The 15,314-nt window shown below is 33.4% G+C and overlaps 4 protein-coding genes across 8 annotated transcripts; 1 reads left to right on the top strand and 3 right to left on the bottom strand.

The window, feature by feature from the left end:
• Positions 1–1,013: 1,013 nt before the first annotated feature.
• Positions 1,014–3,262, bottom strand: LOC311082022 (uncharacterized protein). Of its 5 annotated transcripts, XM_084112766.1 has the most exons (7): positions 3,103–3,262; positions 2,969–3,022; positions 2,723–2,773; positions 2,380–2,406; positions 2,104–2,229; positions 1,535–1,558; positions 1,014–1,371 (listed from the first exon to the last, which is right to left on the bottom strand). In XM_084112766.1, the coding sequence occupies exons 1-5, from the start codon at positions 3,180–3,182 to the stop codon at positions 2,109–2,111; spliced, it is 333 nt and encodes a 110-aa protein (XP_083968892.1). In that variant the 5' UTR covers positions 3,183–3,262; the 3' UTR covers positions 1,014–1,371; positions 1,535–1,558; positions 2,104–2,108. The 5 variants fall into 5 exon arrangements, 4 of the variants coding, with proteins under 4 accessions (XP_083968892.1, XP_083968890.1, XP_083968891.1 ...); XR_014606088.1 differs by having other exon boundaries at positions 1,535–2,229; positions 3,103–3,235; XM_084112764.1 differs by lacking the exon at positions 2,104–2,229 and having other exon boundaries at positions 3,103–3,235.
• Positions 3,263–7,847: 4,585 nt separating this feature from the next.
• Positions 7,848–10,152, bottom strand: LOC311082353 (uncharacterized protein). Its single transcript, XM_084113114.1, has 4 exons — positions 9,983–10,152; positions 9,816–9,893; positions 9,682–9,717; positions 7,848–9,258 (listed from the first exon to the last, which is right to left on the bottom strand). The coding sequence occupies exons 1-4, from the start codon at positions 10,060–10,062 to the stop codon at positions 9,144–9,146; spliced, it is 309 nt and encodes a 102-aa protein (XP_083969240.1). The 5' UTR covers positions 10,063–10,152; the 3' UTR covers positions 7,848–9,143.
• Positions 10,153–10,918: 766 nt separating this feature from the next.
• Positions 10,919–12,406, bottom strand: atp6v1f (ATPase H+ transporting V1 subunit F). The gene is made up of 2 exons (XM_084110724.1): positions 12,146–12,406; positions 10,919–11,744 (listed from the first exon to the last, which is right to left on the bottom strand). The coding sequence occupies exons 1-2, from the start codon at positions 12,301–12,303 to the stop codon at positions 11,543–11,545; spliced, it is 360 nt and encodes a 119-aa protein (XP_083966850.1). The 5' UTR covers positions 12,304–12,406; the 3' UTR covers positions 10,919–11,542.
• A 117-nt stretch (positions 12,407–12,523) lies between these two features.
• lamtor4 (late endosomal/lysosomal adaptor, MAPK and MTOR activator 4) lies at positions 12,524–15,054 on the top strand. Its single transcript, XM_084110725.1, has 4 exons — positions 12,524–12,774; positions 12,992–13,072; positions 13,930–14,047; positions 14,196–15,054. Exons 1-4 carry the CDS (start codon positions 12,772–12,774, stop codon positions 14,291–14,293), a joined length of 300 nt encoding a protein of 99 aa, XP_083966851.1. The 5' UTR covers positions 12,524–12,771; the 3' UTR covers positions 14,294–15,054.
• Positions 15,055–15,314: the final 260 nt, after the last annotated feature.

Raw genomic sequence — 15,314 nt, 5'->3', positions numbered from 1 at the left:
TCATCATAACTGGAGTAATGATGCCGAAAATTACGCTTTGATCAATTGAATAAATTACAGTTTAGTATGACATAGAAAACAGATAGCCTATGTTAAATTGTAATATTACAGTTTTTACTGTATTTTTGATCAAATAAATGCAGAAGAGAATTAAAAATCTTACAGACCCCAAACTTTTGAACAGTAGGCTAGTGTACAATAGTACTTTTACTATAATTAGGGTAGTTTTTTAAAAGTCACTGACTAATAATTACAGGCGAGTTGAGAGCACAAATCACAAAATATTTAGTAGTCATGAAAACGTTTTCAGATTTAGCATATTAATGATGCATTCACCTCATAAATCATGACACACTGCTCTAGCACAGGAAAGTGCATACAAGTTCAAGTGCATGCTTTTAAAATTAAAAAGTATTGGTATCGGTATCGATATCGGCGATACTGGCCCTGTATTTACTTGGTATCGGATCGATACCAAAATTTGGAGTATCGCCCACCTCTACTGTGTAGTGGAAAAGCGCCATATGTACACACTTCCTCTACCGTAACTTAAGAGTCTTAAAGCGGCAGGCACCCAGAAACATCAGAGCCTTTTATACAAGAGGCAAACAAATGTAATTACATTTTAAGCATTGTGACACATCAGTTTACATATAAACTGATTCAATTCAAAAGTCATTCAAGAATATTACCAGAGGACATGAGTACTGCATGTACAACAGGAATTTGAGCTAGTGCCAGCCTGTGCCACTGCTTAGATGGCATCAGTATGTCACATACACATTCAGAGAGAGTGTGTGCGTGTGTGTGTGTGTTCTAATAGTATGAGGCCCTCTTCTGGTAATCAAATGCAGGTGCAGCTTTACATTTATTTTGCCATAATATGTTTCCTCTGTGAGTAATTGAAATATTTATGAAAATATGCAGCCTAGACATTTTACTTACAAACTTTTAGTTGCACAGATTCATTTTTAGATGCATATTTTTTATTTAAAGAAAGAAAGGAAAAGGAATCAATGCTAGTATGATTTTATTCTTCATTGGTGTGAAGAGATGAGATTAGCAAAGTGTTGATAACATACATTACATACATAACATACATTACATATATTTGCTCTTTTTGCATGAATAATGAAATCTCAAATGAAACTTGGTACTTTTGAATCTAAGCAAGGCTCAAAGGATAGACATTTTGCAATTAAATCTATCTAAAAACAATCAAAAGGTTTTCTCCTTTTTCTCCAGTATAGCTCTTATTTTTTCCCTGGCCCATATGGGTCCTGTGTGATCTTTCCTGCTATCTCATCCCCAGTCTGAAGCTTGTCGTTCAGTGCGTGCACGTTACAGGTAGGAAGTAGACAAAATCTGCTGCTGCAAGATAAATATTAGCATGCATTGGAATGCATATAGTCGTATTTCCGAGAAGAAATTGGGCTACCAGGAAGAATTTAATTGTATTGTACTCATGTGAATGACATAAACTCATTCATAACATTCACATTTAAGTCTTGTCATGTTAATTATAAATTCTTACATTAAGGGCACGTCCCCAAGTGGCCTAAAAGACAAACAAAACAAACCGGTCAATTTTACTAGCATTTCTGTATAACAAACAAGCAAAACAACTCATAGACAAATCTAAACACACACAATGTCATAATTATTTAGATTCGAGGTTGAATTATTTGATTGCATGTTGTTTTAGACGATAATACGTTTTGTAACATAGGCCTACGTGTCAACACAGTGTTATAACATTTTAACATTTTAATTAAGAAATGACAAATCAGTTATGACAGTTAAATCAATTATGCAGCCTAGACATTTTACTGAACTTACAAACTTTTAGTTAAACAGATTCCTTTTTAAATGCATATTTTTTATTAAAAGAAAGAAAGGAAAAGGAATCAATGATTGTATGATTTTATTCTTCATTGGTGTAAAGAGATGAGATTAGCAAAGTGTTGATAACATATATTTGCTCATTTTGCATGAATAATGAAATCTCAAATGAAAGTTGGTACTTTTGAATCAAATGATAGACATTTTGCAATTAAATCTATCTAAAAACAATCAAAAGTTTTTCTCCTTTTTCTCCTGTACATCTCTTATTTTTTCCCTGGCCCAAATGGGTCCTGTGTGATCTTTCCTGCTATCTCATCCCCAGTCTGAAGCTTGTTGTTCAGTTTGTGCACGTTACAGGTAGGAAGTAGACAAACTCTGCAGCTGCTGTAAGATAAATATTAGCATGCATTGGAATGCATATGGTCTATATGCATATAGGCTACCAGGAAGAATTTAATTGTACTCATGTGAATGACATAAACTCATTCATAACATTCACATTTCAATCTTGTCATGTTAATTATAAATTCTTACATTATAAAGGGCCCGCCACCACGTGACCTAAAAAGACAAACAAAACAAACCGGTCAATTTTACTAGCATTTCTGAATAACAAACAAGCAAAACACATAGATAAATCTAGACACACACAAATTCATAATTATTTGCATTCAGAATTGTGTTCGTGAGGTTGAATTCTTTGATCGCATATTGTTTTAGAAAATAATACAATGTTTTGTAACATACGTAGCCTGTCAACACACATAAGTGTAATTACATTTTAACTAAGAATTAAGAAATGACAAATCAGTTCACTTAAAACATTTATTCAATAAAAGTGTGTGTGAGTGTATGTGTGAGCGTGTGTATAGTATACCCGTTTCCCTGGTCTGTGAAATTGGCCAAGATATTCATAGAAGATTCCGTGCTAAAAGAAAATATATATATACTTTTTGATGAAGCAGAATTGGTCACTTTTGTGGACAACATTACAATGAGAATTTGAACATATTTTGATACTGAAATGCAAAAAAGTGTGTGTGTGTGTGTGTGTGTGTGTGTGTGTGTGTGTGTGTGTGTGTGTGTGTGTGTGTGTGTGTGTGTGTGTTCCCTCGTTTCGTACCTGTTTCCCTTGACCTCTGTGGAATTGGGAAAAAACGCCTTCGAAGATTCCGTGCTGAAAACAAATACATCTCAATGAAGCAGAATTGGTCACTTTTGTGGACAACATTACAGTTCTGCTTGAAAATATCTTACCTTGTGTCATTGAGGATGGGAAAGGCAAGAGTGTAGCTGAGGATCAGAGAGCTGAGAGTCCAGACAGAAAACATGTTCATCACACCAGCACTGACTTACTGAACACAGTGAAGGTCAATGAAGCAGACCAGAGTTGAATCAAGCTTATATAAAATTCCCCGATAATTCAAATGCTCATCAATCTTTAGGGATCTGAATCTGTGTGTAATTCCCACGGGCCAGAGTGGGTTTTGTCCTTGAATAAGACAGGGACAAATATTTTTAAAAGACATCAGGGAAGATTGATGAGACCTTACTGATGCTTTCACAAAAATTTACATTATAGATATAAAATGATTAATATATTTATATGAATTGTTTTATATATATTCTTCTCTGAATGTGTTATTGCATTCCAATGTGGTAGTCACATGCAGTTGTAACTACACAGTTATTTTCCCCACATTGTTTTGTTTACTACTGTTGACAGCGTGAGTAATTGAAATATTTATGAAAATATGCGACCTCGTATGTTTGACAGATTTCATCAGCCATACATTTTTGGGCTACTTAAAATTGAAATAACCCATTAAACATCAAAGTATTATGTAATCATCATTAAGTAATCATTTATACAGAACCTTTTTGGCATAAAGGGTTCTTTAAAATTGAGTCAAGAACTCTATATAGAATTTTATTTGGATACCATGTGCAAATAAAATACATTTTTGCCATTTATTTTAGGTTGTGTTTTTTATGTATGATAAAACAGGCAACATTACTTGTTATATACTGGCAGTATTTTATCATCAACATAAGAAAAGAAGTCAATGGATAGTAATAAAAATGATTTTATTCATTTGTATGAAGAGATGACATTATTGTTGAGAACCTACATTCTTATATGCTCTCTTGCATTGATGATAAAATGTCTAATGAAAGTTAGCACTTTTGAATTCAAGCAATTTTTACATCTTTAAAACAATCAAATAAAAGTAACCTTTTTCTCCTATACATCTCTATCCTATTTTTTCTTTCCTCATCCACATTTTGAATCCTGTCGGACAGATTATCCGCCCCAAAACCCATCATTCACACTGTGTGTGTGTGTGTGTGTGTGTGTGTGTGTGTGTGTGTGTGTGTGCGTGTGTGTACGTGGTCTGATTGGTCTTATTCAACTCTATGAAGGTCCTCTCTGTGACACTGGGAAAAGTCTCCATATAAGACCCTCTGCTAAAAACAGTGATGTAAAAAAATATATATATATATATATATAATTGTTTATTTTATACTTGTCAATTCTGCTTGAAAATCTCTTACCTTGTGTCACTGAGGATGGGAAAGCTGAGGATCAGAGAGCTGAGAGTCCAGACAGAAAACATGTTCATCACACCAGCACTGACTTACTGAACACAGTGAAGGTCAATGAAGCAGACCAGAGTTGATTCAAGTATATCATTCTCTGACCATTCACATGTTCTTTAAATATGTTATATATCTGTATATATGTGTGTGTGATTCCCACAGGTAGGACTAGGTTTTGTCCTTGATTAAGAGAGAGACAAACAAATAAATAGACAGACAGAGAGGATTGATGAGACCTTATCAGTGTGTTGGAGTATAAAGGGAGGTAATAAGTCACAGATAATAAATAAATCAATTGCAAGTGTCACATGGGAAAATACTAGATTTTTATCTAAAGTGTGTGTGTGTTTGGATATTCAACAGGTCTATCAAAAAAGTTTGATTTTAACATTGTTTAAGAGGGAATATTTTGTACATGGGCATTGTATCTTTTGTTAAAGACAAACCAATCTGGCTTCATTTATCTTTTATCAGCTGTTTCTTGGTTGTAGATCCTCTGCTTTAACGAGTTTCCCTCTCACAGTGACACTTTTTTCAGGGACTGGGGCCAATAACGATGTGATGTTTTCATAATCAGTTTTCATACATGCCTTTTGTGATAACTGGACAACTAACATAATGTGGTTTGCACATGCTAGATTATCCTGCTGAATGCCATGTCAATGAATGAATTAAAAATGAGGTGATAGCTTTGAGAAGTCGTAACTCTGGCAGTTATTTCAGATCCACTTTTAGTCATCAGATACTTAATGACCAAACAACACAAACTGAAAGATTTTCAGATTTGTAACACATTGTTTATAATAAACCGCAATTCACAGTTCCCAAGATAAAGTTAGCACATTTTAACTATAAACATCACACTTTGCCTCTCATGATTCGCAATGTTCAAAGTGACAACCAAAATAATGATTAAAAAGTGTTTTTTTGTACATTTAGAACTTATATTTTAGACTGATTCAAGCAGGATGTTAGCTTCTGCAATCCATTATTATGAGTTAGAATATATATTTTTCATATATATATATATTTTTTTTTTTCATATATATATATATATATATATATATATATATATATATATATATATATATATATATAGTGGAAAATAAATGAATATTAATAATAAATATTAAGTAATTTAATGTACATATAATACATATTATGAATATATTTTAAATAATAATTTATTTTATGTTCACTACATATAAAAAGGAAAATAAAAAAATAAATAAAAAGGAAGACACTGCAGGTAAAAAAAAAATTAATTCACAAATTACACTGTTAAAAAAAAACCTGTGAAACTTACGGTAAAAAAACGGCAGCTGTGGTTGCCAGTATTTTACCGTAAAAAATAAGGTAGCAACCTTTTATGTTTTACGGGATTTAAATTTACGGGCAAAAAAACACAATGTAAAAAAAAACTGGTGAAATTTACGGTAAAAAACGTCAGCTTGGTTGCCAGTATTTTACCGTAAAAAATATGGTAGCAACCTTACTTTGAAAAAAAAAAAAAAAAAAAAAAAAACCCTTCAGCAGGATTTAAATGTGTAGTAAAAAAAACATCAGCTGTGGTTCCCAGTACTTTACCATAAAAAGTACAGTAGGAACCTTTTAGTTTTCACGGGACAACCGTTATATTACATAAACCGATAAATGTTATCATTAAATTTCACTAAAGTATTAAAGTCTGCTTTATATCTTTGTAATATACTGATAACCATCATAATAACACAAGTGGTAAAAAAGAAAAGCACATGATGATTTAAGTATACCATTAGTTTTCCACAAACTGAGGCACATGTTAATATTAAGAAGGTGCACAGTGTCATACACACAAACACAAAACACCATCATGGTGACACACACATGACTCCAAATAATGCCATAAACATTCATTAAACAATATATGATGTAATATAAACCCCAAATGTATAAAACTGATAACAAAAACCAAGAAGAAACATAATTATTTAAATGAAATAGCATCAAATGTGAAGTGTCACACAGGGAATTCTGGGAATGTCCATTTAGAGAAACAACAGACAGAAAAAAGAGACGAGCAGAAACACAAGAACTACAACTGACTTCAGCCACAGCCTTAGATGAAATCAACTGAAGATAAAAAACATTAAATCTGTGGAGATCTCAGCAGAGGAGGATTAAACAACTCCACAAACAGCATTACCAGCTTCACTTATTACTAACCAGACTGACTTTATTTCTGTCAGACGTCTACAGTTCTGTTTGAGAATTAACAGAGGTTTAGATGTTGATGATTTATTGTTTCATTTGAAGTCACCATGATGGAGATCAGTGACTGCTTTAGTTGGGCTCTTGACCCTTGACTTTCTAACATTAGTTTTTCTCTGCCTGCTTTAACTCTGTGTTTATAAGACATGTTGATTATGGCTAGGAAATCAGAGAGAAAATGAATCATGTGATGTTGGCTGTGTATCAGTGATGGCAATCACCATGTTTGATTCACTGAGCTCTTATAGAGTCTTATCTTTGATTATATGTGTTATTAATTTTACATTATTGATTGTAGTAGCCCTATGATTCTACAGCATGTGATCCATCATTGCTGTGATAATCAGAAGAATTTTTAAAACATTGTGTACAATAAAGGTTTGAACTGCTGTATCTTTCAGACACACACAGACATCAAGAGTCAGCGTATGAATCTCAACAATGGTGATGATAAAAGTGCAGTGCACTTGATGGAGCCTCCAATCAAAACTCATCAGTATCTCCCAGCATGCATTGCAGCAGGAATACATTATGCTGAATTGCCTTAGTATTTTCTTTTATTATTATATCTGCTTTTATTTTTTATGTTGTTTTTGTTGCAGCTTTTTAGTAGCTTGTTTTGTGATGTTCAGAGTTTTATCTGATTATTGTGTTGATTGTCACCGTTTTTGAGATTCATACGCTGAATCTTGATGTCTGTGTTGGTTTAAATCGAGCAGTAGTTCAAAACCTTTTTTCTACACCATGTATTTTTAAAGTTCTTCAGATTATCTGTTGCTCGCTGCTGGCTTACAGAGATATTATACTCAATAATATGAAGTATTTATTTTTATATTATAATTAATATTATCACTTTGCTCATAAAGTGAGAGATAAGACTCTTTATGAGATCGGTAAATCAGGCCACAATATGACCATTATGTCATCATTAACCTGCCATCATCACCTGGTCACATTTTCTCTCTGATTTTCATGCCATAACGTTTGTGTTATTGTTTGTGTAACTGTTACTACACAGTTAAGGCAGTCAGAGTAAATCTAAAGTTAAAAAGTCAAGGGTCAAGAGCCCAACTAAAGCAAACACTCATCTCCATAATGGTAACTTCAAACTTTATTATTTTCAATAAAACATCAACGTCTGAACCTCTGGTAATTCTCAATAATTAGATAACAGGAAACCACAGCTGGCAGGTTTTTATTTTTTATATAAAAGTTCAGTTCAATGTTCAATGCCATAAAACCTAAAATATTACTACCGTATTTTTTACGGTAAAGCACTTACAAGCTGCTAGTTTTTTACCGTAAACTTTAGTTCAGTGCCGTAAAAGCAAAAAAAAATTCTACCGTATTTTTTACGGTAAAACCACAGCTGCCAGTTTTTTTCCGTAATATTTAGATCACTGCTGTAAAACCTAAAATATTACTACCATATTTTTTACGGTAAATCGCTCGCAACCAGCTGCCAGTTTTTTACCGTAAACTTTAGTTCAATGCCGTAAAACATAAATATTTATACCGTATTTTTTACGGTAAAGTACTGGCAACCAGCTGCCAGTTTTTCACCGTAATTTTTAGTTCGATGATGTAAAACTTTGTAAAATTAGTAAACATTTGCTACCGTATTTTTTACGGTAAGGTACGGTAAATGCAACGGTAAGTTTTTTTTTTACAGTGTACTTCCAAAATCCGTACATTTAACAGTATATTAATGTAAAATTACATGAAATGTCCCGTGAGAGCTATTACAGTTTTTCACTGTATATAGTAAGGGTACATACCGTTAAGGAATTAACTTTTTTTTCCGTTGCTTTTTTACAGTTTTTTACTGTTAAAATTACAAACATTTTTTACAGTGTAATCAGCTTCCACTAAACATACATAAATCACACTTTGCACATATGTCTCAGTTATGTTATGAATAATATTACAACATTTATAGTAATTTCTATGTGTGTATAAACATGGACAACAGGGTGTTCCTTCTATAGTGTTGCATTTGGTGTGTTTGTAATAGCCAACTTGTAATAGCCTATAAAATATATGTTTTTTATTAAAATAATAATCACCCTATTACCCTATGTCACCTGAAGTGCAAGGTCTACATTTTACACTGCTTATAAAATCAATCATATAAAAATACAAAGTGCAATAAATATAATGTTCAATTTTCTGTAAATTGTGAAAGGTTTTTACTAAAATTCAATAAAAACAAATGTCCGCTACAGTGGACAGATATAAACTGCTGGATGTCACTAAAATCATTATACTATAGAGATTGAGCATATCTTTCCTAAACGCAACATGCCTAAATCAATCCTGTTTTTACAGAATTACAGCAAGCCTACGATAACCAAACACATTACTTCACTGGAACGTATTAGTGAAACGTCCTCTCATTTTCAGTGAAAACACCATTTCATCATTATTTGATCATTCAGGTTCATGCTTTATTTCTTGCCAATTCCCATTGGATCTCTGGTCATGTCCCCAGCAATCTCATTCCCAGTCTGTAGCCTAGATCCCAGGTTCCACACGGCACAAGTGGGCAGAAAACAAATCCTTCTGAAATGAGAGAGAAGTGTATTTCAGGCACCAAGAAATACTGAATAAGGATTTTAATTAATATTCTGTCCTTTTGTCTGTCAGGAAATTATTTAGAGGCCATTAATACAATGAATCTGGTGTGTTTCAAAAAGATAGATAGAAGGTGATGCCGAGAATGACACAGGAAGAACGAGACAGGAAGTTATTTGTTATATTTTATGGTAAAATTTTACCAGACATTTCAGATTTGATATATATGTGAAAAGGATTCATGAAAGCTGTCAATGTCTGAATTTTATTGACTTTATTAATATAATATAATATAATATAATATAATATAATATAATATAATATAATATAATATAATATAATATAATATATAGAAATAGATTATTATATATGCATTGTTTTTAAAACAAATGAATTAAACGCATGACTTACAGGAATGAAGACCTTTTTGGTATCCCTGTTTCAGATCTATGGAAAAGTCAAGACATTTGGGTTAGGTTAGAGAATTGGTTTAGCATTTTGTTGGACTTTTTTACAATACGTGTAAATTAGGAAATTTTCTAAACCTGTTTGTTGGATTGGTCTTTATATACTCTGTGGAGTTCCTCTCTGTAATATTAGGAGAAATCTCCATATGAGAGACACTGTTGAAAAGAATAAATCATAGGAAGTAGAATTCTTTTTAGGATAAAATACGACATTAACTCTTTTTTTGTGCTTGAAAATATCTTACCTTGTGTCATTGAGGATGGGAAAGGCAAGAGTGTAGCTGAGGATCAGAGAGCTGAGAGTCCAGACAGAAAACATGTTCATCACACCAGCACTGACTTACTGAACACAGTGAAGGTCAATGAAGCAGACCAGAGTTGAATCAAGCTTATATAAAATTCCCCGATAATTCAAATGCTCATCAATCTTTAGGGATCTGAATCTGTGTGTAATTCCCACGGGCCAGAGTGGGTTTTGTCCTTGAATAAGACAGGGACACATATTTTTAGAGTGATGGGACCTTATCAACATTCTGAAATTATTTGGGAGCTGACATCGATGGTCTAAGAAACCACAGAACGATTAATAGACCTACAGTATAGCTAGATATAACCATTTTTAAGTTTTAGTTAGACATCCATAGTGTGACAACGGTGATAGTATGATTTCCAGGAACTGGCACCAAAGCAGTTTCTCATTTCTCATGATTATTGCACAACTAACATCATGTGGTTTTAAAACATGGATGATTATCCTGATGTGTAGCTGAATGTCATATTTTTACTAGCATTAAGCCAGAGAGGCTTCTTATAATTTATGTGGTATGATTTAATTTAAAAGAAAGTTCGGTAACACTTTATTTTACAGTGTCCTTGTTACACGTTACATGCACTTACTATAGTAATAACAGTAAATTATGCATAATTACTTGCAACTAACCCTCAACCAACCCCTAATCCTACCCAAACCCTATAGTAAGTACATGTAGTTAATTAATATTACTCAGTACTTAAATATATAATTACACTGTAACATTGACACCTTAAAATAAAGTGTAACCGAAAGTTCTTTTTTTACTACAGTATCTTTTAATATTTATTAATACTATTGTTGTTTTTATTATAATATTTTATTATATTTGTTTAAACATCAGACACACATTCATCACACAACACCAATGGAGTGTCAGACTTCATTACTTTTAATAAACTGCAATTCAGTTCTGAAGATGTGAGTTAACATTTTTGAATAACATCACACTGTGTACAGCTCAACGTGTACACCAACACAATGACAAATCATGCATTTATAGCCCACTGTATTACAGTTACAGATATACGTGATCTAAAAATGTCCAGATAACACTTTAAGTAATTTGAGACAGATTTGTAAGCGGTCAATTACTGTACGGAGGTTCTGCAGTCCAATATTATCAGCTTTAAAATGAAAGACATTCCAGAGCTTAAATATTGAAGGGACAGTATTTATATGTAACTTAATTTAATGCAATATATAATGTCTGTTACACAATGGGTAAAATAATGAATGTCTTTCTTTCTTATATATATATTATAAATAATATTGTGTACAATTAAACAATTATGATTAGGAGCAGTGACAAACAATTTCCTCCTCTTCAAACTTCGGGAATGGCAAAAGACACATCACATTAACAACACATTATTATATAATCCTTACAATATGGTTTCCAGCTTCAGCAAGATGGATGAGAGCAAGAAGTAACCCTTGTTTACTCTTGCACCCAGGCCATACTGGATACTCTTGCATCCATGGGTGTATCAACTTATCGGAAGTCCTCTGCTGAGAACATGCCCTTGGCCCGTCGCAGGATGGAATCTTTGGAGGCGTCATACGGATGCTCTTTTGAGGGAATCTCCAGCACGGCCGGGATGGACTGCATGTGGGCATCTATAGCATGACGAATCATCTCTGCGATGAACTGGTTGATGAGGATGATGCCAATGTCACTGCGAGCCAGGAAACTCCTGTAAATGAGCAATTGATGTTGATATTCAAGTAAAAATGTACATTATGGACTATAAATTAGGCAATCTACAATACTCAGTCAAAATTCGATTATTAAAAAACCTCGTAAAAGCAATTGGCACATAGTCTAATATATGGAATATACAGGAATCATCTAAATATTTGTGGTTAAATCAATCAATGTTGAATAATTAAGTTCTGTACGATAGATAGATTACAACAACAACAAAAAGTATAGGGAGGCTAGTCAATTTTATTCGTGAATTCGTCCAGTCAATATGATCCATATACTAATATTTAAGATGGCATATTTCTTCTTATTTATTTAGGCTATGTATTTGATTTTGGATTGTAATATATGATTTTAAATCATTCAGATATTTCAAATATTGTCTCTTACTTGAAGGTCTCCTCTATCTCTGTGATGCTAGTGTCCTTTTCCACCACCAAGAAATTGGGTTTTCGGTTTTTATTGAGCTCTCCAATCCCTCCGAGGAGGAATCCGGTACATGTGTCTTCATCCCCGATAACGGCGATTAATTTCCCCCGTCCAGGCATTGCGACTTTTTCTTATTTTCGCTCAAATAAAAGACAGAATCAGATGGTGAAATGTTTTCCCGTCCTGTAGGGATCATATGCTTTAATCAGCTGACTAGTGCACTTCCGCTTTGACTAGACCGTAAGCGCTTTATTTAGACAGCTGATCTGGGATCTGTGCTCCTCGTGTTAATCAAACCCGCCCTAAGCGTGGTGATTATGACAAATCTGATCCTGAATCAGAATAATGCACGCACAGCCAAAACACTGGCAGAATTGTGTCACAATAAGCAACATTTTAATCCTTTTGCCGATAGTATCACATGTTGTACATTCCCGAAGCATAAAAACATAAAAGTGATGTAAAATATACAGGAAAAGCAATCTTTTTCTGCGATGACGTTTTATACACGCGACTCTTGTTTGTCAGTCACGTGAGGCGAGGTGTGAAGGAAGACGACAGTGTAAATTCATCAGCACTGCCTAAAAATGGTAAATATAATTGTTATTTTGGAGGCATTTGTCTAAACTAAATGTTTATTTTAATGAAAAGGTTTTGTTATGTTGTGCGCATGCTTATGGAAAACATAAAAGTGATATTACCGGTATACATAATGTGATGGAGAAAGCAGTAAGCTGTAAGGAATTATTAAACATAAATGATCTCTGCAACTGTTTAATTCCTTCATTGCCTTGTGTTGAATTGCAGACCACCGCTCTGACCCAAGGTTTAGAGAGAATACCCGATCAGATTGGGTATTTGGTTATTAGTGAGGACGGTGTACTTGCGGTAAGTTATTAAACATTTAATGAGCAGTCAGATTAATCACTTTACTTGTCGCAAATACTGTACACAAAGAGATAACGTGTTGTTGAATAAATAATCTTAAGTTACAAAGAAAAAAAAATCCAAAGAAAGAATAAGAGAATTGTCCAAACATATAACACAGGGTCTTTGCTGTAATTAAAAAATAATAATTGTATGCATGTAATATCTGGACATTAACGTTTTATAATTTTAGATATTGTGTGTGTGTGTGTGTGTGTGTGTGTGTGTGTGTGTGTGTGTGTGTGTGAGAGAGAGAGAGAGAGAGAGAGAGAGAGTGAGTTTATTGGTCAATGTCAGACAATATTAGGTTTTTAGGTGTTTACTGGTTTTGTGATCCAGGGTCACAATTGTCCAAACATATAACACAGGGTCTTTGCTGTAATTAAAAAATACCCTAATTGTATGCAATGTAATACCTGGACATAAGCATTTTAGATTGAGTGATAGTGAGAGAGAGAGAGAGAGAGAGAGAGAGAGAGAGAGAGAGAGAGAGAGAGAATTTATTGGTCAATGTCAGACAATATTAGGTTTTTAGGTGTTTACTGGTTTTGTGATCCAGGGTCACAATTGTCCAAACATATAACACAGGGTCTTTGCTGTAATTAAAAAATACCTTAATTGTATGCAATGTAATACCTGGACATAAGCATTTTAGATTGAGTGATAGTGAGAGTGAGAGAGAGAGAGAGAGAGAGAGAGAGAGAGGTTGATAGATAATTTATTGGTCAATACTATGGGTCAATGTCAAACAATATTAGGTGTTTAATTGTGGACTCTTGTTTTTGTTAAGTTCTTTTGTAAATCTTGTCCTCTTACAGTCCGCAGGAGAGCTGGAGAATGACGAGCACACGGCAGGAGTGATCATGCAGATGGTCAGAACAGCCTGTCGTTTCAGGTTGCACGGAACAGCTGAGCCCCCTTTCAAACGCATGTCAGGTAAGAAACGTACATGTTTTCGCTTGGACAGCATGATTTTAATCACTATACACAGTAAATTATCCTCAAATTCTGTGTTAAGCTAAGCTACCGCTTAATAAACATCCTGATGTAACTGTGTGATTTTTTTTTTTTCTCCCCCCCACAGTGATGTTTGAAGACTACGTTTATGCTGTGACCATCTCAGGACAAAAAGTTTTTGTAGTCAAAAGGCAGAACAACCAGCGGGAACCTGTTATTGTGTAGTAAAGAGGATAATATGGACTGATCTTACCCACTTTTACAAGCTCAAATTGGTGCCCTCACATTGAAACAGCCATCGCAACCATCTGATGTTTAGCACAATCGCAATGAATTTCTTTTGTAAGAAGACTTTATTACACCGAATTGGGGGCCTTTGCTGGTGTCAGGTGTATTTGACCTGAACCTGAGTAAGTTAATGTGTTTTCTTGAACAACTGCAATGTTACAGACTATGGTCACAGGATTTATCTGATGCAAGATTAAATGCTGTCAATATTTTAGCCCCCATTTATGATTGAGTGGTTTCGATTACTGTATTAATGGAGATGACTATAGATTTGTATTTACATTTAACCCATTTAATCTTTTAACATACAGCTTCCTCATAAAAAGACAGGCATCTTTTGACTTAAAGACCTGCTCATCACATTATATCTTTATGCAGAAATCTTAATAGGCTGGAATAACATATACGTGTATTAGACACGGAAGCGGTTTATTTTTGACAATATTACACTGGGTGTTATAATTGTTTTATGAGTTTCATACTCCAATCTTAATGTAAAGTGTGAGAGCTTGTAGTGAGGTGTTATAATAATACAATGTTATTTTCTCTTGGATCTGTGAAAGCAGAAACTTAAGTGCACTGAATTTACTTTTTACAGTCTATTTCCAAATGTGTTTAATTAACAGGCTTGAAATCAAAACTTTGAATAACTGCATTAACAATAATATATTAAATAAAGTACTATGCATTTTAGTTTCGTTCTTTGTCAAGAATCATCTAATTATTCGTGGTTAAAACAATCAATGCTGAATAATTTAATTCTGTACTATCTGTCAAGGTCTTAGGCATAATAAATAAATATATATATATACAGTATATATATATTTATAGTAAACAAAAACATTAAAGGAACAAATTTTGTTAAAAAAAATAGACCATAATGAGCATAATGTGGAATAAGAATAGTTTTTTCTTAATTAATTTTTACTGATCTGACACATGATTTATGAGAGGAATT

This window comes from Abramis brama, assembly GCF_963993115.1.
Source record: "Abramis brama genome assembly, chromosome: 4".
Lineage (NCBI taxonomy): Eukaryota > Metazoa > Chordata > Actinopteri > Cypriniformes > Leuciscidae > Abramis > Abramis brama.
The sequence above is the reverse complement of the archived record's forward strand: the minus strand, read 5'-3'. Positions and strand labels throughout refer to the sequence as shown.